The 21654-nt window shown below is 44.1% G+C and overlaps 2 protein-coding genes across 4 annotated transcripts in view; one reads left to right on the top strand and one right to left on the bottom strand.

The window, feature by feature from the left end:
* The window catches only part of LOC133755991 (dystonin-like), a 492822-nt gene extending 484517 nt beyond the window's left edge, over positions 1–8305 (bottom strand). The window contains 2 exon segments of the mRNA XM_062186300.1: positions 7436–7497; positions 8086–8305. Of these exon segments, the coding sequence (XP_062042284.1) occupies positions 7436–7497; positions 8086–8266 (243 nt within the window). The 5' untranslated portion in view covers positions 8267–8305.
* BEND6 (BEN domain containing 6) overlaps positions 8018–21654 on the top strand; it is a 58424-nt gene continuing 44787 nt past the window's right edge. For 2 of the 3 annotated variants that reach the window (XM_062186303.1, XM_062186304.1), the window contains exon 1: positions 8908–9126. The gene's annotated coding sequence lies outside the window, so the exon portion shown is untranslated. Of the gene's footprint in view, positions 8268–8907; positions 9127–21654 lie in introns of those variants that run through there. The other variant, XM_062186305.1, reaches the window with a different exon arrangement.

Consider the following 21654-nt stretch of genomic DNA (forward strand, 5'->3'; position numbering starts at 1 on the left):
ATGAGATGCCACAAGTAAAATCTGAATAGGCAAAATGAAGCCCTGTAAATCTATTAAGATAAAAAGTAGATTAGTGGTTGCCTAGAGTTGAAGGGTGGAAGAATTACTGCTTCTTTGGGGAGTGATGAAAATGTCCTAAAATTAAAATCCAGTGATGGTTGCGCAACCTTGTGAATACAAGAAAAACCACTAAATTATACTCTTTAAATAGAAGAACTGTATGGTATGTAAATTATGTCTCAAAAAATATTTACTTAAAGTAGGCCCAAGGCAGGGAATATCACCAAACAAGTAGGAAAAGGGTTGAGTGCAGGAACAGAAGCAGCCAGGGCTAAGAAAAAAAAAGAAATTAAAAGGGGTGTTATCCAAACACTAGGCAGGAAGTTCCAAGTAGGAATGAGGGACCAACAGTGTCAAATAGCAGACACATCAATTAAATTAGAGAGTGGAACATTTGGCTTAGCAATTTGGAAATCATTGGTAAGGTAAGTGTAAGTGATTTTAAACAGTAGCAGTAGAAGTCAATGAGAGGTAAGGAATAGGAGGTAACAAATAAAGGGATCTTCTTCAAGAAACTTTTCTTAGCCTAAAGAAGAGCAGGCGGTATGGGGAGGTTTCTATTTTCATTAGAAAGCACCCAGAATGGTTGTATGTAAAAGAATGAGTTCAGCACAGAAGGAAGAACAGACTATAAGGGAAGAGATGATAACTGACAGAACATCCCCCAAGAAATAGGAAGGAAGAATTCACAGCCTAAGTCTAAAATACTGGCATGGAGAATAGATGAATTTTCCATTAAACTGGGGAGTTTGGTTAATATGCCATTGAGTTTGAAGGGGCAACAATTGTTAAAGGGGCCAGGGTTGTGGTATAGTGGGTAAAGCCACCACCTGTGATGCCAGCATCCCATATAGGTGCTGGTTCAAGACCTGGCTGCTCCACTTCCAAGCCAGCTCCCTGATAATATGCCTGGGAAAGCAGCAGAGAATGGCCTGAGTGCTTGAGCCTCTGCACCCACATAGGAGACCCGGAAGAGGTTCAAGGCTCGAGGCTCGAGGCTCGAGGCTCGAGGCTCCTGGCTCCTGGCTTTGGATCCGCTCAGCTCTGACCGTTATGCCCATCTGGGGAGTGAACCAGTGGATGGAAGACCTCTCTCTCTGTCTCTACTTCTTTCTGTAACTCTATCTTTCAAATAAATAAAATAAATCTTAAAATTAAAAAAAAATACCTTTAAAAAACTATCACGTGATATACTGATGTTTTTCTGTGGTTTAGGACACAAATATTACTGGCAGAGGGCAAGTAGTAGACTTGAGGATTTGAGGAAGAGGTAAAGCCTTGGAGTAATTATTGAAGGAGAGGAATTTTCAAGGAACAAGTTGTAAAGATGAAAGGAATCTATCAAATACTTTGTTAAGCTGTAATGTATTTCATAACCAATAAAAATAGTCTTGTATGTTATCAATTGCCTGCAGATTTGTATTTGTGTTGAGATTTGTAATGACCATGAGTGCTCTGTCACAAGTTCCTGGACAGATGGTGTCCACAGTCAGAATACAACGCAGTAATGCCTGATCCATGGACTTCAAAAACATCTCGCCCTTCAAAGGCTCAGGTGTAGGGTAACGAGAAAGGCCCCCTAGAGGTCGTCCATTGGCTTTAGGGACTGATGAAAACACTTCCCAGGCCCTCTCCAGCAGGGGCCATGATTCTTCATTCCTTTTGAAAGTGAAATAAAAATGACTGGCTGTTTTGTTGTGGTTGCTGCAAAATAAATTAGAAGGTGTTTGCTTTGCTACACTTCGACAGGAATCATAGCAGGTGCCCTCCTAAGTTGTTCAATTTACAATGTTATGTCAAAGCCTTTTGTCAACTGTCAACTAGTGTACAGAAAATATTTTAATTTTAGCTTCACCCACTTTGGTTTCCACTGTATATTCCTTTATGCAATCTCAAGAACCTTTTCTGCTCTACTCATAAGTATGCACTGAGCGCTGAACATGTGCTTCCCTAAGTCTTTGTCTATTCTCGTCCCATTCTGCCAGTCTGGGAGTTTGGTTTCATTACTTCCCAGTCTACACAGGTACTAATTATCCATTCTTCATATTTCAGCAGGAATGACACCTCCTTTTGGAAGGCTTCTCTGATTACCCCAGCTAAATGTAATCATTTCACCAGAACTACTGCTTCCTTTCCATGTGTGAGACATAATTTATTGCTTGGTATTTGTGCTTGTTGTATACTTTGGGGGGGGTGGGCTGCCTTAAGCTCTTCAATGTGAGGAACCATGTTTTACAGATGCTTTTCAGCATCATGCTCTGTAGAGAGTAGAAACATGGCCTTTACTTCTGGAAGGGGATTCAGAGACCATCCTCATGTCGAGTCTCAGTCTCAGCGACTCTTGGAGAAACTTCACAGAGGTGACCTAGCATCAAACTTGGAACTCAAGACCAGGATTCTGAACTCCTATTGCTACACTGCACCAGTACTCAATGGTACTTGTGTGGTTCTGGTTTGCACTCTAAATCTCAGAGAGTCATTCTTGAATCATGGGATTCAACAAAGATTCAAATTTCTCCATAAAATGTTTGTTTCAATTTTAATTTAGACAGCAGTTAATTAGTTTAGATGCAGGGGCTAAAAAGTGAGATTTTTTTTTTTTCCTTTTTTATTTTGTTCTTTTTGTTTTGTCACCACGTAGGTAAAGTAAGGGTTAAGTAAGTGGTAGGGTTCATTCTGGTGTAATATACTCTGTGGAGGGTAAACGTGCCTTTTAAACACATGCATTGGCTGTATACTTGCACTCCCCGGCTCCTAATGCTCTCATCACATTTGTGACTCATAGTTGGAAACAGTGCAGCAGTTCAGATACTGTAACAGAAGAAATCAGCAACTATTAAATTTCAGCACTGATATTGGAAGTGACCTAGAAGTAATCACCAAGGGTAGGGACTAGATCTCAGACCTTTGTTAGTTCTAGTGCCTAACATAGGATTTTGTAGAGAAAGAAAAAGTGAATATGTTTATTCTAAAAAAAAAATGAGTGACACTAAATGAATATTACATAAACACTTATAACTTATGATTGACTTAATTAGTACAAATTAATCTAGACCTAGAATTCAACCCTAGACAAATAATTTCTTTACAAGGATAACCTAATTATAAAGGAAACTTCAATAATAAACTAGCATTTTCACTAATGCACTAAACTGGGCAATTCTTAATAATAGATGCAAATTGAATGAGAAGCAGTGACGACCCATCCTCCCATGCTTTGGTATGCAAACAAGCGGGAAAACAAGGAGGCCAAGGGGCTGGGATAGACTATCATTTCCATGGTTTTATGGATTTGCCAATTCCACTTTACAAGAAATGTCTACTAAAAGCTCAACTTAATTTCTTTCATTGACAATTCTGGGCATATTACTCTCTAGGCTATGAGACACAGTTAAATACCACAGGATAGATAAAATGTAGCCAGGGAATTCTTGTTTTACTCAGTCCTTATCTTGCAATGTGACTCTTGGAGATCTGCTCAACTTGAGTTAACTCTTTGCCTGGAACGGGAAGTGAAGATACTTACTCAAATCCTGGTAAATAGAAAACATACTCTTCCCCTCCCCTTGAATAAAACAAGGCTTCCCTTATTCCACTGAGCTGATGAACGGGGATCACTTACCACTATTCACCCTGAGCATTCTCAAAGGGCATTCTCATCGTCTTTATTCTACTGAAGTACACTCAAGACTCGCTCTTATGATGTACTGGTACCTCAACTACCCATATCACTTTCTGAAATTTCCTTAAATCAGGAATTCTAGAATCTAAGGTAACAGTATACCATTGTTTAAAGTCACAGCATAAAACATAAATCCCCAGGAAAAGTTTACTTTTTAGATGTCAGGATTCTCAAAACTGAAATGAGTACTTGGTTTCTAGGCTGTGTCCTCTTATCAATATGAAATCCTTTCTCTTCATTAATTATTTAGAACAAAAAGAGAAACAGAAATCTCTGGAAAAACTTTTTTGTATTCATAAACAACACACATATTTCTGTCTTTTTATCCATCAGGTTCTGAAATGGGGTTACAGTGTTTAGGCCTTGCTAGGGGAATTAATTTCACATTCTCATATTTTGTCATTAAAAACGCTGAGATCTACTTAAAAGCCAGTAAAGACAAGTCTGAAAGTAAGTGAAAATAAAAAAGGGCTGGTGGGGGTTATAGTTCCAAAACATAAACACCTATGTTACTTATTTCTAGCCTCATGAGGAAGACGTGGAATTGAAGATATATGCTTGTTATACACTTAAGGAAGAGAAAAATGGTGGCACTCCTCAGAAGAGAGACGAGGCTACTTTCCCTACTGCAGAACTCTTCCCACTTCCAATCTGGGTCGTGAGGCCCCACTTGTTCCCCTTGGAGGAGGACTGCTCTGACTACCTGGGGAGGAACACATTGAAATTTCCTGCCCAAATGGACTCCTTCCTGGGTGTGTGGGCACAGAAGCAAGATCCTCCACCAAGGAAAGCAGCAAAGTGCTCACCGAACTTCTTGATCTGTCCAAGGACTTTTGCAAAGCTCCTTCCCATTTCAAAGTGAGTCAGCAAGATCCCAAAATTTTCCTCATTGGATCATGACAGAAATGCTGAAAGTGAATTATCTACTTACTGAGATTGGAATGCAGAACAGAGAGCACTAACTTCTCAGGTCAATATGATTATGACTTGCCAGATTGTCAAAACATTTTTTGATAATTAATTATTTTGCTGCAGCTGCTGCTAAGAAGCAGTAATAAGAACATCCATTACGCTACTCACACTCAAGTTTTTTAATATGCCAGAAACCAAGTAAATCCTGAGGTTTTTCTCAAGGAGAAAATCCTGCAGGAGATATAATTTTGAAAGAAAAGGAGAAGAAAAACATTTCCCTATGTTTTCCCAAAGGGAAGATGTTTTATTTGTGGTAAACAATGCAGTGATGAAATGTGACATGTTTATGCAACAGTGGTCTCAGAATTTTCACTAATTAAATAGTATTCTTTGAGTAGGTCATCAAAGGTACTTGTTGATATGTAGTCTATCAACAAAACAAGCTAATATTGTTTTCAATTTTCTCAGAAAAAAAAATACTCTAACCAAATTTATTTTCTGAACAAGGTCCTAAGAAAGTGCATTTTTTTCTGTTCTGTCTCAGTTGTATTTGCCCAGTTAGAAGAACTAACACCCACCAAGAGTTATTTTTAATTCATGCAATAAATACTTATTAAAACCAACTATTGGGGCCAGCACTGTGGCATAGCAGATAAAACTGCTGCCTGCAGGGCCGGTATCCCATATGGGCGCCAGTTGAAATCCTGGACTCTCCACTTCCAATCCAACTCTCTGCTATGGCCTGGAAAAGCAGTAGAGGATGGCCGAAATCCTTGGACCCCTGCACTCGTGTGAGCGACCCAGCAAAAGCTTCTGGCTCCTTGCTTCAGATCGACGCAGCTCCTGCCAATGTGGCCAACTGGGGAGTGAACCAGCAGGTAGAGGACCTCTCTCTCTCTCTGCCTCTCCTTCTCTCTCTGTGTAACTCTGACTTTAAAATAAATAAATAAATCTTTAAAAAAATAATTAAATAAAACCAACTATTGACCACATGCTGGGCCAGGCAATGGGCATACAGCCCTAAACAAGAGAGACACGGTCCTGCCCTCACTGAACTCACAGTCTAATAAGGCGAATATCAAATAGACACAGGAATCTCATAAAATTCCTGTACCAGGAATCTCATAAAATGGGTTAAAACATTAAACAACCACCCCTAGCTCTCCTAACCAGATGTAAACTCAGGACAAACAGTTAACCAAGCATAAAGTAAACAAGACATGGTGCTGTCTTACTTTCTCTGGCTTTGCTTAAGCTGAAATGCCTGATGGCTAGTGTAATAATCCATAACAGAATTACGATTCTGGTTCTGTCATTTATGTGTATGGAACTGGTGACTTTTTTTTTTTTAATCAAAACCCTATATGTTGATGTTTGTACCGTGACCATTACTGAGATGTTCTATTGAATGAACTAAACATTCAAAAACCATTGCTTCGCAAAAGGCATGCTTTATATTACTTCCAATGCTTCACAATAGACATGCTTTCTATTACTTTCCATAAACTTGAATGAGTTAATAGACCTGAAAATTTGCAAACACATCTTGTATCTTTATATATTTCTAAATACAATTTTGCAAAATAAAAATGGCTACTGGGTACTGAATACCTGCTGTGAACTAAGTGGGGTTTCTTTTAAATTTAATTTCTCATAATAACCACCTGCAAGGTAGTACTGGACATATTTTACAGAAGGGAAAACTGAGATGCCAAGAGTTAAAGACAGTTTCCCAACACCACAGAGCTGGTTAGTGAAAAGCCGAGAAAGGAGAATCTGATTGTCTCACTGGTTAATTGATTCTCTCTAGAATCCTAACTTGAGCATCCAGGATTAGACACAAAAAATTCCTCCTCACAGTGCAACATAAAAATGATGTTAATAATAAAGGCAGTCAACGCTCTTCAGCCACCAGAATCCAATGGGGTGCAACCACACACCTGATAGGCTAGTGAAACAAAATGTGAAATAACTTCAGGTAAATCAGAAGTAAATGGAGGGTGTGTGACTACGACATCTTTACTAAGGTGAGTGAATTGCATCGAGCAGCAACTTGCAAGCCTGGCTGCATGAAACTTTCCCGAAAAGAGAGAACCCTGTCAAAAAAAGATCTTCCTCTGGGTAGGGACTGGCCCAAAAACTCGTGAAGAAATGCTGGGTCAGGCAGAGCCTGAGTTTTGCTTCAGTCCCATCTACAACAGAACTGGTCTACAGCAGTCTCCCCTCATCACTGTGCCTCAGTCACCTGCTCTAGAAAGATGGTCCAAGTTCCGAGGGTAGAGACTAGCACGAGCATTTCAGCTCACGCCATCAGATAAAGATCCATCACCACAAACCATGGAGGGTTTCATGACAGCACAGGATCTCAAACAAAACGCGTATGGATCAGTTTTGCACGAATCTCCTAAAAGCTCTTCTCGACTCATTTATCCAAGTGCACAACCAGAGTCAACCAGCAGCACCTAGAAAAAGCCTCCACCAGCACATGACTGAAAACTAAAGCGATATCCACCCTGTGGCGAAATGTATCTAAGGTCGGCAGAGATTCTAGAGGCTACCTTTTCCCTCCTGCACAGCAGCTCAACTACACAAGACATTTGCTAAAACCGTTGGCTGGGCAATTACTTTAAAAACAAAAACAAAACAAACAAAAAAAAAAAAAACAGAAAGAACCACGTCACTTTCGCCTTAGGGGCAGCATGCTAGCCATTCAACGTCCTACTGGTTTCTTAACACGCGTATGACTAATATTGGTACTCAGGAAAGAGAACTTCTTCTGACCTTGAGCGTGCGCGCTAAATAAATTACCTCAGAACGATAGTGGTGAGATCTCATAACAGCATCTGGGGAGAAAAGAGAAAAAGGAGACTTTATTGAACTCCTTGTTCCGCACCCTCCGAGTTACTGATGACTTATCTGGGAGACAAGGCACACAGAAGACCCCTCGAACTTGGCGGGCCCGTGGCGGGTGGGGGCGCGAACGTTCTCTGGGTTATTTCTATGCGAGAAGTTTCCGGGGAAAGTTCTGGGGGAGTTGGGGAGCCCCAAACTCGCCATGCCTTCACTTTCTTGGCCCGAAGCTCCAGGGAAGGATGGATAAGAAAGAGCCAGACTGCCATACAGCCCCGGGCTCCACTCGGAGTACCCAAGGGGCTTGAGCAAACGGACCCTGAGAATGTGAGTCCCTTCCTGCCCGCCTAGCCCTCTGCATGGTCGTGGCTCTGCACACCGGGGAGGCCGGAGGCTGGGAGTGAGGGTAAAAGGGGCGAGGGCTGTTCAATAAATCAAGGTACTCAGCCGTGGGAGTGGACGCCGACAGGGGTAGGGGTTGCAGCGGAGGGAAGGAGCCGCGCGGCGCTCTCCACAGCTGCGTAGACGTCCCACCACCCCACCCCCCTTAACCGGAGGAAGCCCGGCGCGGCGCGCCTTACCTCGGCTTCTTGAACGACCCGAAAAGACTGATTTCATCGGATGCCTCCCTTTCTGGAGCTTGCGGTGCCAGCAGCAGAAGAAGACGATGGTGGCGATGGTGCCCAGCAGGAGCAACAAGAGGAAGAGGGCACATTGGATGCTGTAGGGTCTCAGCAAAACGAGGAAAGCCGCGGCGATCATGGTGCGGGCGAGGCGGGGGCGACTCGGCGGCGGGGCTGGAGGGCGGCGGCACAGGCACCCGCGCGGGGCGCACGCCGGGGCGGCGGGCACGGGCGAGCGCAGCTCAGCGCGTCATGCCCGGCGCTCGCGGCCCCGCGCCCAGCCCAATGGCTGCGCACCCCGCGCCAACCGTGCTATGCGAGTGATCCAGGGCTGCGGGAAGCGCTTGCCATGACTCAGCAGACGGCGACGAGGCTGGGACTTGGCGGCAGGGAGCCTCTCCCCTCCCTCCTGAGGCACCCCCGCCCCCGTCCGTGCGCAGCCCCCGGGCGCAGCCCCGCCGGGGACGCGGCGAGCGGGGAGGAGCAGCGCCGCCCGAGCCCCGCGCATCGTCTTGTGGCCGCCGCCGGCCTCAGCATCCCCGAAACCGGGCGCACGTGGGGCGGGGCGGGGACGCAGAGCCCGGGCTGCAGCCGCGGCGGCCCGCGGGGGGCGGGAATGGGGCGCCGCGGCGGGGGCTCGGCTGATGACATCACGGCCGGGCTGCGGCAGCGCGGGCGCGCGGACATGGCTGCGGCGGCTTCGGCGGCGGCCGCGGGCTGCGCCCGGGCCTGAGCGCCCAGCGCCCTCCCGCGGGGCCGCCCGGCACTTGGCGCCGTCAGTGGGTCAACAGGCTGGGCGCCTCTTCGACCCCGGGACACCCGGGGCTTCCACCTGTCCATCCTCCCTTGGCCGAGTTGCTGTTGAGCCCGGCGTCAGGGGGCGCCAAGGAGCCGGGGGGAAAACCTTAAGGCGCCGGCGGGAATCTCCAGGCGGTGTGACCCCCACCTCCACCTCCCTGCGCCCCGCCCCGGGGCTGGGGCTTTGGAGGATGCAGCCCGGTGAGCTATTGCTTGTTGGGGGGGTTGGGGGTCCTCACTCGCTGAGGCGCGAACAGCGGGAAGGGCCTTTCTGGAGAATTGGGGCCCTCCAGAAACGGGAGGCCCAGCCCTCCCTCAGGCCCCTCGAAACTAAGGAGTGCCCCCAAACGCTCGGGTCTATAGTTCATAAACCGTGCACCCCCAAACTTGGTGCTATTTCGCAGCCGAGAAAATGGGCACGTTAGATCCTCTTATACTCTTCGTTTATCCTAAAAGCCTGACTCATTCAGTGTGTTTGAAAGAAATGTGCGATTCCAGGTTTAGGAACCTGGCAGTGAAGGAAGTTGGGAATTGATTGGTCTGTGTTGCGGGCAGGGTGAGGCGATAGGGATCTGTCACACTCGCGCGCACACTCCTGTCTGCCCTCTACCCCTACCCCCACATTTCTTCATAAGCTGCAAAAAGTATGTTGTAGTTGGTGGCCGGGGTCTTTCACAGTGGTCGCTGGTGCGGTGCCCACGCCGGAGGCACGGCGGGAGCTGCGGAGGGCCACGGCCACTTGGCCGGAAAGCCGATGCCGCTGCAGTCAGTCTGCGGCATCCTGCGGCCTTGGGCCGGTGCAGTACCGCGGTCTGCTGCCCCCAAGGCGATGCCGGCTTTGCCTGCGTGGGGCCGGGTTCTGTGTTTTGTTTCATAAGTTAACTGCGGTGATAATGACAAAGTAACACATTCCCACATTTGTGGAATTTCCAGTAACTACTAGGTGGGACTCGTTTTGTAATATTTAAAAAACTGAAGAAAGTGTCTCAGAAAAGAATAGTTTGTAACCTTCCAAAATGCAGTGAAAAGAATCGATGAGAATGCTGAAGTTTTGTTATTTGCGTGAAAGGCTCTCAATATCAGGATCGTTTTTAAACTATATAAAGCCAAGTCTAGGCTTCTGGATAAAAGCTTAAAGGTTGATACTCCCAAGGCCAGTCACTATTACCAGGTGTGATCCCTAAAATAAACTCAAGGAGATATTGTGTGAGCCATCTCTTCAGTGACAGATTCAAGACATGGAAAACAATGCATACGGTTTCTTATTTGCAGCTGGTTTCCTAAAATGAAATCAAGGTTCAAATTGTTGGCATGTTGCATCTCACTCATTCAGTGGCTTGGGGTTGAAGATGAAAGCGACCTTGCTTGAAGAGGCAATCTTGAATGTCAGAGTGTAGGCTGCAGAACACACCAAGACAGCCTTCCCGGGTTCCTGGCACTTGGAGGGGCTCAGAGCACTGCATCATATGCACATGGCTAAAGGTTTGCTGATACCGCAGCCCTCTGCAGTGAGAAACTTAACTCCTGTCTATCATGCAGAGCTTAGTGAAGAAATTTGAGAGCCTGTGGAGTGCCGCTCATCAGGAAAATAAGCACTCTCCATTGCCCTTCCTCATCTATGGCATGAGGTAGCGATTAAAAACAAGAAAACTGATTGAATCATTAATAGACAATGAGTGAAAATACCTAGTAGAATTTTGGAAGGTCATTTTACTTTATGCTTCTCAGTGACTAAGACTTGTCAGTGATCAATCTTCAAACAGAAACAAGTCTAAAATTACAATCATAGCATAGCAACCAGTTTCGCCCAAACTGCATTTTTAACAACAAAAAACAACTAAATAGCAATTGTGGTTCTCTGAGCTATTGCTTCAGCACAATTGTTACCACCCTCAGTCTTGCTGCAGCCATTTTTAAGTTTCAAGTGTGCACAAGAACATCATTTATCTCTCTTGGCAGGCAAATACTTAACTGCCATGCATTAGGATTAGAGATACTTCTTTTTAGAGGCAATCATTTCAGCTCTTTGCATCAGTTATCTTAAGGGTACTAATACTAAGCAAACCAAATCCTCAAAAGAATCTGGTATCTGAGTCCATTGTTACTTTCTGATTTGCTCTACTAATTTATCATTTCCTTTTCCAAATAAGCCTGTTATTCATTGATTCTTTCTGAGTGTTTATATGGTACCTAATGCAATTGTGAAATTCAATAAATACTAAATCAGCCCATCAGTCTTTTTTTGGAAGCTAATTGAGTAGAGTTCATACCTATTCTTGCTGCTAGGCTTTCATTTTAAAAAGAATAATTAGCATTATATAAAGTCATAAAAAATTTTTAAAGTCTTCAGTCAATAATGGAGGAGGAAGGCCCATGACCAAAATCTTTCATGCCAAAAATGAAAAGTCATAATGGGATTATGTGTATATAATTTGTTGACTTTTTATGACAATGAATTAGCTTTGTCACCCAAGAGAACACAAATGGGTCAGGGGAAATAAGAAAGCTTGATATCAGGCATGTAAAAAGTAATCCATCATATAGGTCTTCCCTTTCATTCTCAACCTAATTGGGAATAGACACAAGGACCCAAAGGAAATAAGAATATCAACATAATTCAGGGTGAAGTAAGATGGAAGGGTGTGACTGAGACTCAAAGCCAAAATGCAGAATCTTACTCCTTTTCTTCTTACTTTGCCCACCTGGTCACTGCTAAAGAGCAACAGGTTAATCAGTACACATTGCTTCATAGAGGGCAGAGGCTGATCAGAGCCTTTCCAATCCCTAAGGCACACAGCATGAGAGCAAGAGACAGGCCTGTGTATGAGAAGAGATCTTTTATTCCTCTGCCACCTGTTCATTAGTAGCTAGCAGGCCCTCTCCAGTTTCCTCCATCACTAAGTGTTTCCATCTCCCAAGGAGTAAGTAGGGTCCTTTACTAAAATGACAGAAACATCTTCTGTAGTACTCCTGTGGAGGTAGAAGATTGAGGCACAAGTTCCTAGTTCACGGATTAGGAAGAAGAAAAGTTTCCATCCAGAGCTCTCTAGAAACCATTTGAGGGAAAAGGAGGAATTGAAGATGAAATCAATTTTTTAAAAATGTTTTTACTTGAAAGGTAGAGAGACAGGGACAGACGGAAAACTTCCATTACTGGTTCACTTCCCAAATGCCTGCAACAGCTAGGACTGAGCCAGGCTGAATTCAGGAGCCCAGAACTCAATCCAGGCCCCTGTGTAGCTGTCAGGGACCCAAACACTTGAGCCGTCACCTGATTCTTCCCAGGGTGGACGTTAGCAGAAAGCTAGAATCAGAAGCAAAGTTGGGCTGTGAACCCAGAACTCATAGGGGATGCAGGCATCCCCAAAGGTGTCTTAACTGCTGCACCAAATACCTACCCTGACGACTCAAACTCTGAGCTAGGATAGAGGAATAGTTTTGAAGCAGAGGATCACAAACTATGTTTTAGACCTGCTAAGGTGAAGGTATCAGAAAGATGTGAAAATATCCAACAAGCCCATGAAAATGTGGATGGAGATGTCAAACCAGAAACTGATGTGGGAGTCAGGAGCATTGTTGAAGTCACGAAAGTGACCACAGAAAACACTGTAGAAAGAGACAGCTTCCATCTGTAGGTTGCAGGGAGAGCAAAAGGCAGGCCTGTGGAAGCCACGTGGGGAGTGCTCCAATTTAGTGGCTCCCTAGAACAGATGCACAAATGGGAGGCAGAGGAGGGTGAGGACTGGGACAGGGAGGCCTCTGGAAACCTTCCAGAGAACTGACTCACTGTGGCAGGAGAGGTTAAAGCCCAACATTAACGGATTTAAAAGGAAATGAACAGTGAAAAAGAAGAGAATTTGTCTTCAATCTTCAGAGAAGTTTAACTACAAAGGGGATAAGTGGGAAAAAATTAGAGCCTGAGTAAAGGCCAACAATGAGCCTTTTGTCAGGAAAGGGGTTTTCAAACAAGTGTCCAGAGAATTTGGGAAGTAGAAACAGTGACACGAGAGGAAGAATTGAAGACAGGGGAGAAGAGGGGATTCTCCTGGGGATTTGTGACTTAGCAATTGATTTCAACATACTCAGGTTCCTCCAACCCCCAGAAAGTTCAATGCCCTCTATGGCTGTTTTTGGCTCTTCAGAGTTAAGATTGAGCCTCACTAGTTACCATGGCTCCTGCCTGTGGTCTCCTCTCCATCAACCCTGGCTACTAAAATTCACACTTGAAGAATGATTTTCAGGAAAAGACAAGGAATACCTGGGAATGTAGCCCTAGTTGTCTATACGAACCTGTATGCAAGTGAGTGAATCACCCCACTGGTGATCACACGGGGCATTACATTGAACTATTACCTGCTTGAAAACAAGAATGTCTCTGTCAATGAATTAGCAGAAGATAAATCATGCTGATTTTGGACTGGTAGCCTTCCTGTTCCTAGGTGAAGTCTTTCATATGAGCTTGTATTGAATAGTGGAGGAGCTATGCCATCTGGAACAGCCTATGTCATATCATGTAATTTGGAGGTGATTTCCAACCACCACAATCAGGGTGGATCAACATTGTCTACAATATTTGAGTTTTTGAAGGAAATACAATTATAATGTGCAGTCATATCAAACATTATTTTCAGCAAATGATCCCTGAAAACAGACTTTATATTCACCTTACCATAATGAAACATTTTTAAATAACCTAAAGCCATCATTATAATAGAAAATATTTTTAATGGAAGCATTCCAGATTGTTCTTTTAATATTTTAGAAATTCTAGAGCCTAATTACAATTTGTCATCCTCTGGGTTACCAGACTGTGGGCAGAGTTTGTTTTGTTAGCATTACAGACTTTTCCAAAAAGTCTTCTGAGTTTGAGAGCTTAAAGCCATCACTATAATTGAATTTATCTACAACATAATGCTTTGCAGACAGTTTTTAGGGAGTAATCATTTATTATCCACAAGCAAATAGAATTCGTTTATATAGTTTCCACATTGAGTGTAGGATTAGTCATGCAGGAAAATACTGAGTCATTTGGCCAGAAAATTTACTCATAGTTGTATGAACTGCCAATGGAAAATTTAAGAGCTGTTCATAAATCAAATTATACAACTCTTAGAGTCATAAATCACTGAGTAGTATTGTTCATTACTATTCAGATAGTGTACACATTTCCACTGTTCCTGAGAATGGGCAATTTATAAAGCAAATGTAAAAGCTGAAGGTATTGCCTTCTAGATCAAAGGTGAGAATTGCCATATAAGTTACAAGCATTTTCAAGTTCTTAAATGAGAAAAGAAAAAAATAATATGAGAGGCTATAGTTGTAGTAAATACATTATTAAATGAGTGAATTCTTGGTTAATATTTACGAATCAAAAGGCCATCTTGATAATAAAACTACGACATTGAATAACTAGATTTGCTCCAATAATTGTCATTTAAAACTCTTGCACTGAGGATTTTCAGCTAAAAGACTTTTCTTAAGATTTATTTATTTGAAAGACAAAAACAAAATGACAGAGAGGGAGAGATAGGGAAAAGATCTTTCAGACAAAAGCCAAGGGCCTGGTACTCCATCCAGGTTTTCCACATGAGTGGCAAGGGCCCAAGCACTTGAGCCTGCTGCTTTCCCAGGCACATTAGCAGGGAGTTGGATTGGAAACAGAATGGCTTTACTGGAACCGGTGCTCCGACATGGGCTTAACCCACTGTGCACCATGCCAGCTCCCTACTAATAGATTTGTATGCTAATGCATCAATACGCTGACAGCCTGAATAAGAGAACAGAGGTACCCGTTGTACCAAGGAAAACAGAAAGTTGCAATGAGTAACTGATGATTAGTAAAAGATATTTCAATAACACATAGTTCCAGAGGTTATTGAAATTATCCAAATTAATGCCATCCCATGAATCTAGGGACAGAAAAAAAAAGTACATATTAAAAGGTCTTTGTAGCCCCAATTATTTTATAGAGAGAAACAGAAAAAATAATCTATAAGTACACTAAATCAAAAGAGAGTAGAGTTTATATTTCAAAGAAGAAAGCCAAAAACATAACATCTGTTCTTTCTTGTCCCGTTTCTATGGTAGAAATTCTTAACCTGGAATTCACAGATGGGTTTCTAGGGACCTGAAATGTGTAAAGGTTTTTATCTCTTTTGGAAAACATAATTCATAACCTATAATTCATTCCTTTCATTAGACTCTTTAGGTAATTTCATTTATTTGAAAGGCAGAGATTGAGAGAGAGATCTTCCTTCTACCGGTTCACTCCCCCAAATTCTCACAACAGCTGCAGCTGGACAGGGCTGAATCCAGGAGTCCAGAACTCCATGTGGGTCTCCCATGTGGGTGGCAAGGCCCCGAGTACTTAAGCCTTCATCTGCTGCCTCCCAGGGTATGTAGTAGCAGGAGACTTGGTCAGAAGCAGATGTAGGACTTGAACCTCACCACTCCATTATGGGATCCAAGCTTGGAAAGTGGTGGCTTACCCACTGTGCCACAGTGCCTGCCCCTTCCTCAATTCCTGAGTCATCTGCCACCCCCCCTCCAAAATGAGAAGCACCAGAATGATACAAATCCACATAAGTACTAAGGCTTCTGAATACAGTATCAGATCATTCTCTCAATTCAACACTGACATAACCTGAATACCCCGAGACGGAGAAGTGTTTCAGAACTGTCAGTCTAGAATGAGCAAAGGAAAATTTCTACTCTAACCCGTAAATTTCAGAGAAGGCTCCCAAGTGGATTTGAATCCTGCCTGCTCTAAGTAAGGATGATGCCCTGTGAGTTTCTTTGTCCTCTTGTAGCTTTAGACATATTGGGATGGAGACAAGCTGAGCTTCCTAAAGGAATTTCCATCAGAATGTCAGTGCTAAGCCTGTGCTAACTATCCAGGACTGCTTCCACAGACTTCTGTTACAGAATGAAGAACTAACTCAGTTCCCAAGCACCTTCAAACGAAATAAATACCCCAGTTGTTATCGAGATGTTTGAATAGATAAGCCCATCTCGAGTCAATGCACTTGTCCTAAAATCAAGTCTGAAATTCAGAATCTCTAAAGATTGCCATGGTATCTAGGCCTAAAAATGAAAACAAGAGGTTTTAGTATCAGGCTCCCAGAAACTACTCCTAGACACAATGGTGAATCCAGCCCCTGCTCTTCATACAGCCTGCCCCAAGTCACAAGTTATGAGGTTTTGGGGCTGGTGCTGAGGTGTAGCGGGTGAAGCCACCATCTGCGATGCCAGCATCACATTTGGGTACTGGTTCGAGTCCCACCTGCTCCACTTCCAATCCAGCTCTCTGATATTGCCTGGGGAAACAGTGGAGGATGGCCCAAGTCCTTGGGCCCCTGCACTTGCATTGGAGACACAGAAGCACCTGGCTTTAAATTGGCACAGCCCTGGCCGTTGTGGCTGGTTGGGGAGTGAACCAGTGGGTGGATGGAAGACCTCTCTCTCTCTCTCTCTGCCTCTTCTCCTCTCTGTGTGTAATTCTGACTTTCAAATAAATAAATAAATCTTTAAACAAAAAACAGTTTATGAGTTCTTTCCACTTTCAACAACTCTGTGGGCTATTCAGACCTTCAGACCTGGTAACTGGAACCACGGTACCACTAGGGTAATTCTGTATGCCATGGTAGGAAGGTCACTTATTCATATCAGTACACAGTTCCAGCTATGTATTATTTTGACCATCCCACTAGGGGTGGAACTCTATGGTTTCAATGTTTGTCCCCTCCAAAACTCATGCTGAAGTTTGATGGATGTTGTGACAGTATTAGGAGGTGAGACTTTAAGAGGTGATTGGAGGGGCTAGCACTGTGGCATAGCAGGTTAAACTGCCACCTGCAATGCCAGAATCCTATATGGGCACCAGTTCAAGTCCTGGCTGTTCCACTTCTGATCCAGCTCCCTGCTGAAGGTGTGGGAAAGCAGCAGAAGATGGCCCAAGTGTTTGGGCCCCTCCACCCACATGGGAGACCTTGAAAAAGCTCTTGGCTCCTGGCTGCAGCTTGGCACAGCCCTAGCCAGCCACTGCAGTCATTTGGGGAGTGATTAAGCCAATGGAAGATCTCTCTCTCTCTATCTCTCGCTCCCTTTCTCTCTCTCTCTCTCTTTGTGTATGTGTGTATTGTATGTGTGTCTCCCTCTCTGTATCTCTGCCTTTCAAATACACAAATCTATAAAAAAATTTTTTTAAAAAGAGGTGATTGGACCAAGAAGGCTCTTCTCTCACAAATGGATCAATGCTGCTACTGGGTCCTTTTAAAAGGGCAAGTTCAACTTCTCTCTCCTTCCTTTCTTGCTTTTGCCATGGTATGACACAGCAAGAAAGCCTTCAGCAAATGCCAATACCTTGATACTTGGAATTTCCAACCTCCAGAACTGCAAGCCAATAAATCTACACTCATTTCCATGATATTCTATTATAGGAACATAACAATGACTAAGATAACACCCTTGCCCTACTTGGGGCCTTGCCTCCCTCCTACCACCATATTTCTAGGACACTAGGTCTCGATGTCCCATCATCGTGATCACATTCTGTCACAGTGTTATTTCATTATGAAACTGTCTCACTCCAGTGGGCAGGTCCAGTTTCCTGAGGAATCCTGATCTCTCAATCTGGCTGGTTCCACAAGTTGAATATCCCAAATCTGAAATGCTTGGGACCAGAAATGCTCCAGAGTTCATAGATTTGGATTAGGGATGTTCCACCTGTTTTCTTCCAAGTTCCCTTCTGATCCTCCAGCTGTTCCAGGATTGATGACACAATAATCATGCATTCCACACAGAGAAATACTTGATCAACACCATGCCCCAGGCCCAGAAGGCACTATTCTTTGTGTAATTTCATTCCATAGCCATTTGTAATGGGGCAGAAACACACCTTGAGAAGACATTGCAAGACTATATTTAATGTACAAGACTTCCTGGTGGTCTGCAATCTGGTGAACTATTAAAAATCTGGGCCTTGGGCCGGCGCTGTGGCTTAACAGGCTAATCCTCTGCCTTGCGGCGCCGGCACACCAGGTTCTAGTCCTGGTTGGGGCGCCGGATTCTATCCCGGTTGCCCTCTTCCAGGCCAGCTCTCTGCTATGGCCCAGGAAGGCAGTGGAGGATGGCCCAAGTGCTTGGGCCCTGCACCCGCATGGGAGACCAGGAGAAGCACCTGGCTCCTGGCTTCGGATCAGCGAGATGCGCCGGCCACAGCGGCCATTGGAGGGTGAACCAATGGCAAAAAGGAAGACCTTTCTGTCTCTGTCTCTCTCTCTCACTATCCACTCTGCCTGTCAAAAAAAATAAAAAAAATAAAAAAAATCTGGGTCTTGAAGAGAAGGCATTCGACATAGCTGTTAAGACACTGCTTGAGTTCCTCACATCTCATAGTGCCTGCATTCCAGTTCCAGCCCTACTCTGTCTCCAGCTTCCTGCTGATGGATACCCTGGGAGGCAGCAGGGGTGATCCAAGTGCTGGGATCCCTGCCACCCATATGGGAGACCTAGACTGAGTTTTTGGCTCCTGGCTTCAGCCTGGTCCATCCCAAGCTATTGCAGACATTTAGGAATAGGACCAGCAGAGGGTTTCTTGCTCGCTTACTCTCTCTGTCTCTCCCTCCTTCTCTCTCTCTGTCTCTGTCCATCTCTAAGAAAATAAGAAAAATTGTAAATAAAATTAATTATTAAAATAATTTTTTTTTTGGACAAGCAGAGTTAGACAGTGAGAGAGAGAGAGACAGAGAGAAAGATCTTCCTTCCATTGGTTCACCCCCTAAATGGCCGCTACAGCTGGTGCGCTGCACCGAACCGAAGCCAGGCGCTTCCTCCTGGTCTCCCATGCGGGTACAGGGCCCAAGCACTTGGGCCATCCTCCACTGCCTTCCCGGGCCACAGCAGAGAGCTGGACTGGAAGAGGAGCAACCGGGACAGAACCGGCGCCCAAACCGGGACTAGAACCCAGAGTACCAGTGCTGCAGGTGGAGGATTAGCCTAGTGAGCCGCGATGCCAGCCTTAAAATAATTTTTTTTTAAATTTATTTGACAGGTAGAGTTATAGACAGTGAGAGAGACAGAGAGAAAGGTCTTCCTACCACTGGCTCACTCCCCAGATGGCCGCTACGGCCGGAACTGCGCCAATCCGAAGCCAGGAGCCAGATGCCCCCTCCTGGTCTCCCATGGGGAGCAGGGCCCAAGCACTTGGGCCATCCTCCACTGCCTTCCCGGGCCACAGCAGAAAGCTGGACTGGAAGAGGAGCAACCAGGACTAGAACCAGCATTCATATGGGATGCAGGTGCTGCAGACAGAGGATTAACCAAGTGAGCCATGGCGCCGGCCCCTCTTAAAGTAATGTTTAAAACATTCAGTTAAAATACCCAGATTTCAATGCCTGGATTAAGGGGCACCAATTACACCCTAGGAGTTGGTTGGTATGGTCATTATTTATCTGTCCCCCTCTTCCAAAAGACATGGACAACATTGGTCTTCTTTATTCCTGAGTGGCTGCATTGGTATGGACAATGTACTAATTTGTAGTTGCAGCCAACACTATTGAGCATCTACTCTCTGCTGAGCCACTGCTAAATGTTTTATATGCATTTAGTGATTTAATCCTCTAGTGAGCAGCATAAGGATTCTCCAGCACTTAAAACCCATATCTATGGTGTATTTTTGCACTGCCTCCCTGCCCACTGCAGGCCCGCTGCTAAAGGAAGTCCTCTTAGTTGGGGCTTGATGGGCAGCTACTCTTCCCTTCTCCCAAGTATCCTTGGAATACCCCTACCCAGATTAATGCAGGCCAACCTAACAGTCCAGCAGAATCAGATGTTTCCTGGCATACAATATACATGGTAATCTCTTTTTAGTCTGTGAAGAATTTGCCTAGACTGTCTCTCCTAATCCTTCAATCTCAGAAGTCTCCATTCACTAAAAAATTATTATAGTTCTCCTTTTTTAAAAAAAGATTTATTTATTTATTTATTTATTTGAAAGAGTTACACAGAGAGAGGCAGAGAGAGAGAGAGAGACAGGTCTTTCATCTGAGCCAATCCGAAGCCAGGAGCCAGGAGCTTCCTCCAGGTCTCCCACGTGGGTGCCAGGGACCAAGGACTTGGGCCATCTTCTACTGCTATCCCAGGCCATAGCAGAGAGCTGGATTGGAAGAGGAGCAGCTGGGACTAGAACCAGCGCCCATATGGGATGCACATGTGGGAGGCCAGGGCATTAACCCGCTGCACCATAGCTCCGGCACCCACTCCTATCTTTTTTATTGCATGTCCCTATTACACTGACTAGGATAAAATCAAGCCAGCACCTCCAGAAAGCCAAAGAAGCTTGGAGTCCAGGTGGACTCCCACTTTGGAAAAAAAGCTCTCTCTTGAAAGTCACCTGACTGTCCTTCATAAAATAGGTATCTCTCATAATATTTTCTGTATAGTTTTGGATAAAATTGAGGTTTATGTAATATAGCATCATAGGTATTGAGGTTAATTAGCTGTGTTTCTTGAAGCTCTGTTCTGCCCCCACTGTTATGAATACCCCTCTACTCCTACGTTTGATCTAAATTTGTATGGTTGCAATTTGGCTCTGTTTCCTTCAGTTACTAATAAAAATATTAAATTAATAAGTTAGATGTTATTATAAGACAAACATATCAACTCATAATGGAGTACTGTTACTGTATTTCAGAAATGAAGAAGCAGAGACATAGAAAGTTTGCATGGGTAGTACTTATTGGAGCCAGGGTCGTGGAGCCAGGCAATTTAGTGCTAGAGCCTTTGTTTATAACCATTTTTGTGAACTTGCTTTGCCATCTAATATACCTGGAAGAGACTCAGACTAGAAAACTATGTTGAACTATCTACATGGTAACATTTTACCCTTTTTTCTTTTTTTTTCAACTTTTATTTAATAAATATAAATTTTCAAAGTACAACTTTTGAATTATAGTGGCTTTTCCCCCCATAACCTCCCTCCCACCTGCAACCATCCCATCTCCCACTCCCTCTCCCATCCCATTCTTCATCAAGATTCATTTTCAATTATCTTTATATATAGAAGATCAACTTAGTATATACTAAAGATTTCAACAGACTGTACCCACAAAGACACACAAAGTTTAGAGTACTGTTTGAGTAGTAGTTTTACCATTAATTTGCATAGTACAACACATTAAGGACAGAGGTCCTACATGGAGAGCAGGTGCACAGTGACTCCCATTGTTGATTTAACAATTGACACTCTTATTTATGACGTCAGTAATCACCCAAAGCTCTTGTCATGAGCTGACAATGCTATGGGAGCCTCCTGAGTTCACCAACTCTGATCTTATTTAGACAAGGCCATATGCAAAGTGGAAGTTTTCTCCTCCCTTCAGAGAAAGGTACTGCCTTCTTTGATGGCTCCTTCTTTCCGCTGGGATCTCACAGAGATCTTTCATTTAGGTTTCTATGAGTCTGCTATGTATCCTGCTTCCCATTAAGCTCATTCTCTCCTTTTAAATTCTATCAATTATTATTTCCAGACATTGGTCTTTTTTTTTAATTATTATTTGACAGGTATAGTCATAGACAGTGAGAGAGAAAGAGACAGAGAGAAAGGTCTTCCTCTGTTGGCGCTGCACCGATCTGAAGCCTGGAGCCAGGTGCTTCCTCCTGGTCTCCCATGCAGGTACAGGGCCCAAGGACTTGGGCCATCCCCCATTTCCTTCCCAGGCCACAGTAGAG

Source organism: Lepus europaeus, chromosome 3 (genome assembly GCF_033115175.1).
Source record: "Lepus europaeus isolate LE1 chromosome 3, mLepTim1.pri, whole genome shotgun sequence".
Lineage (NCBI taxonomy): Eukaryota > Metazoa > Chordata > Mammalia > Lagomorpha > Leporidae > Lepus > Lepus europaeus.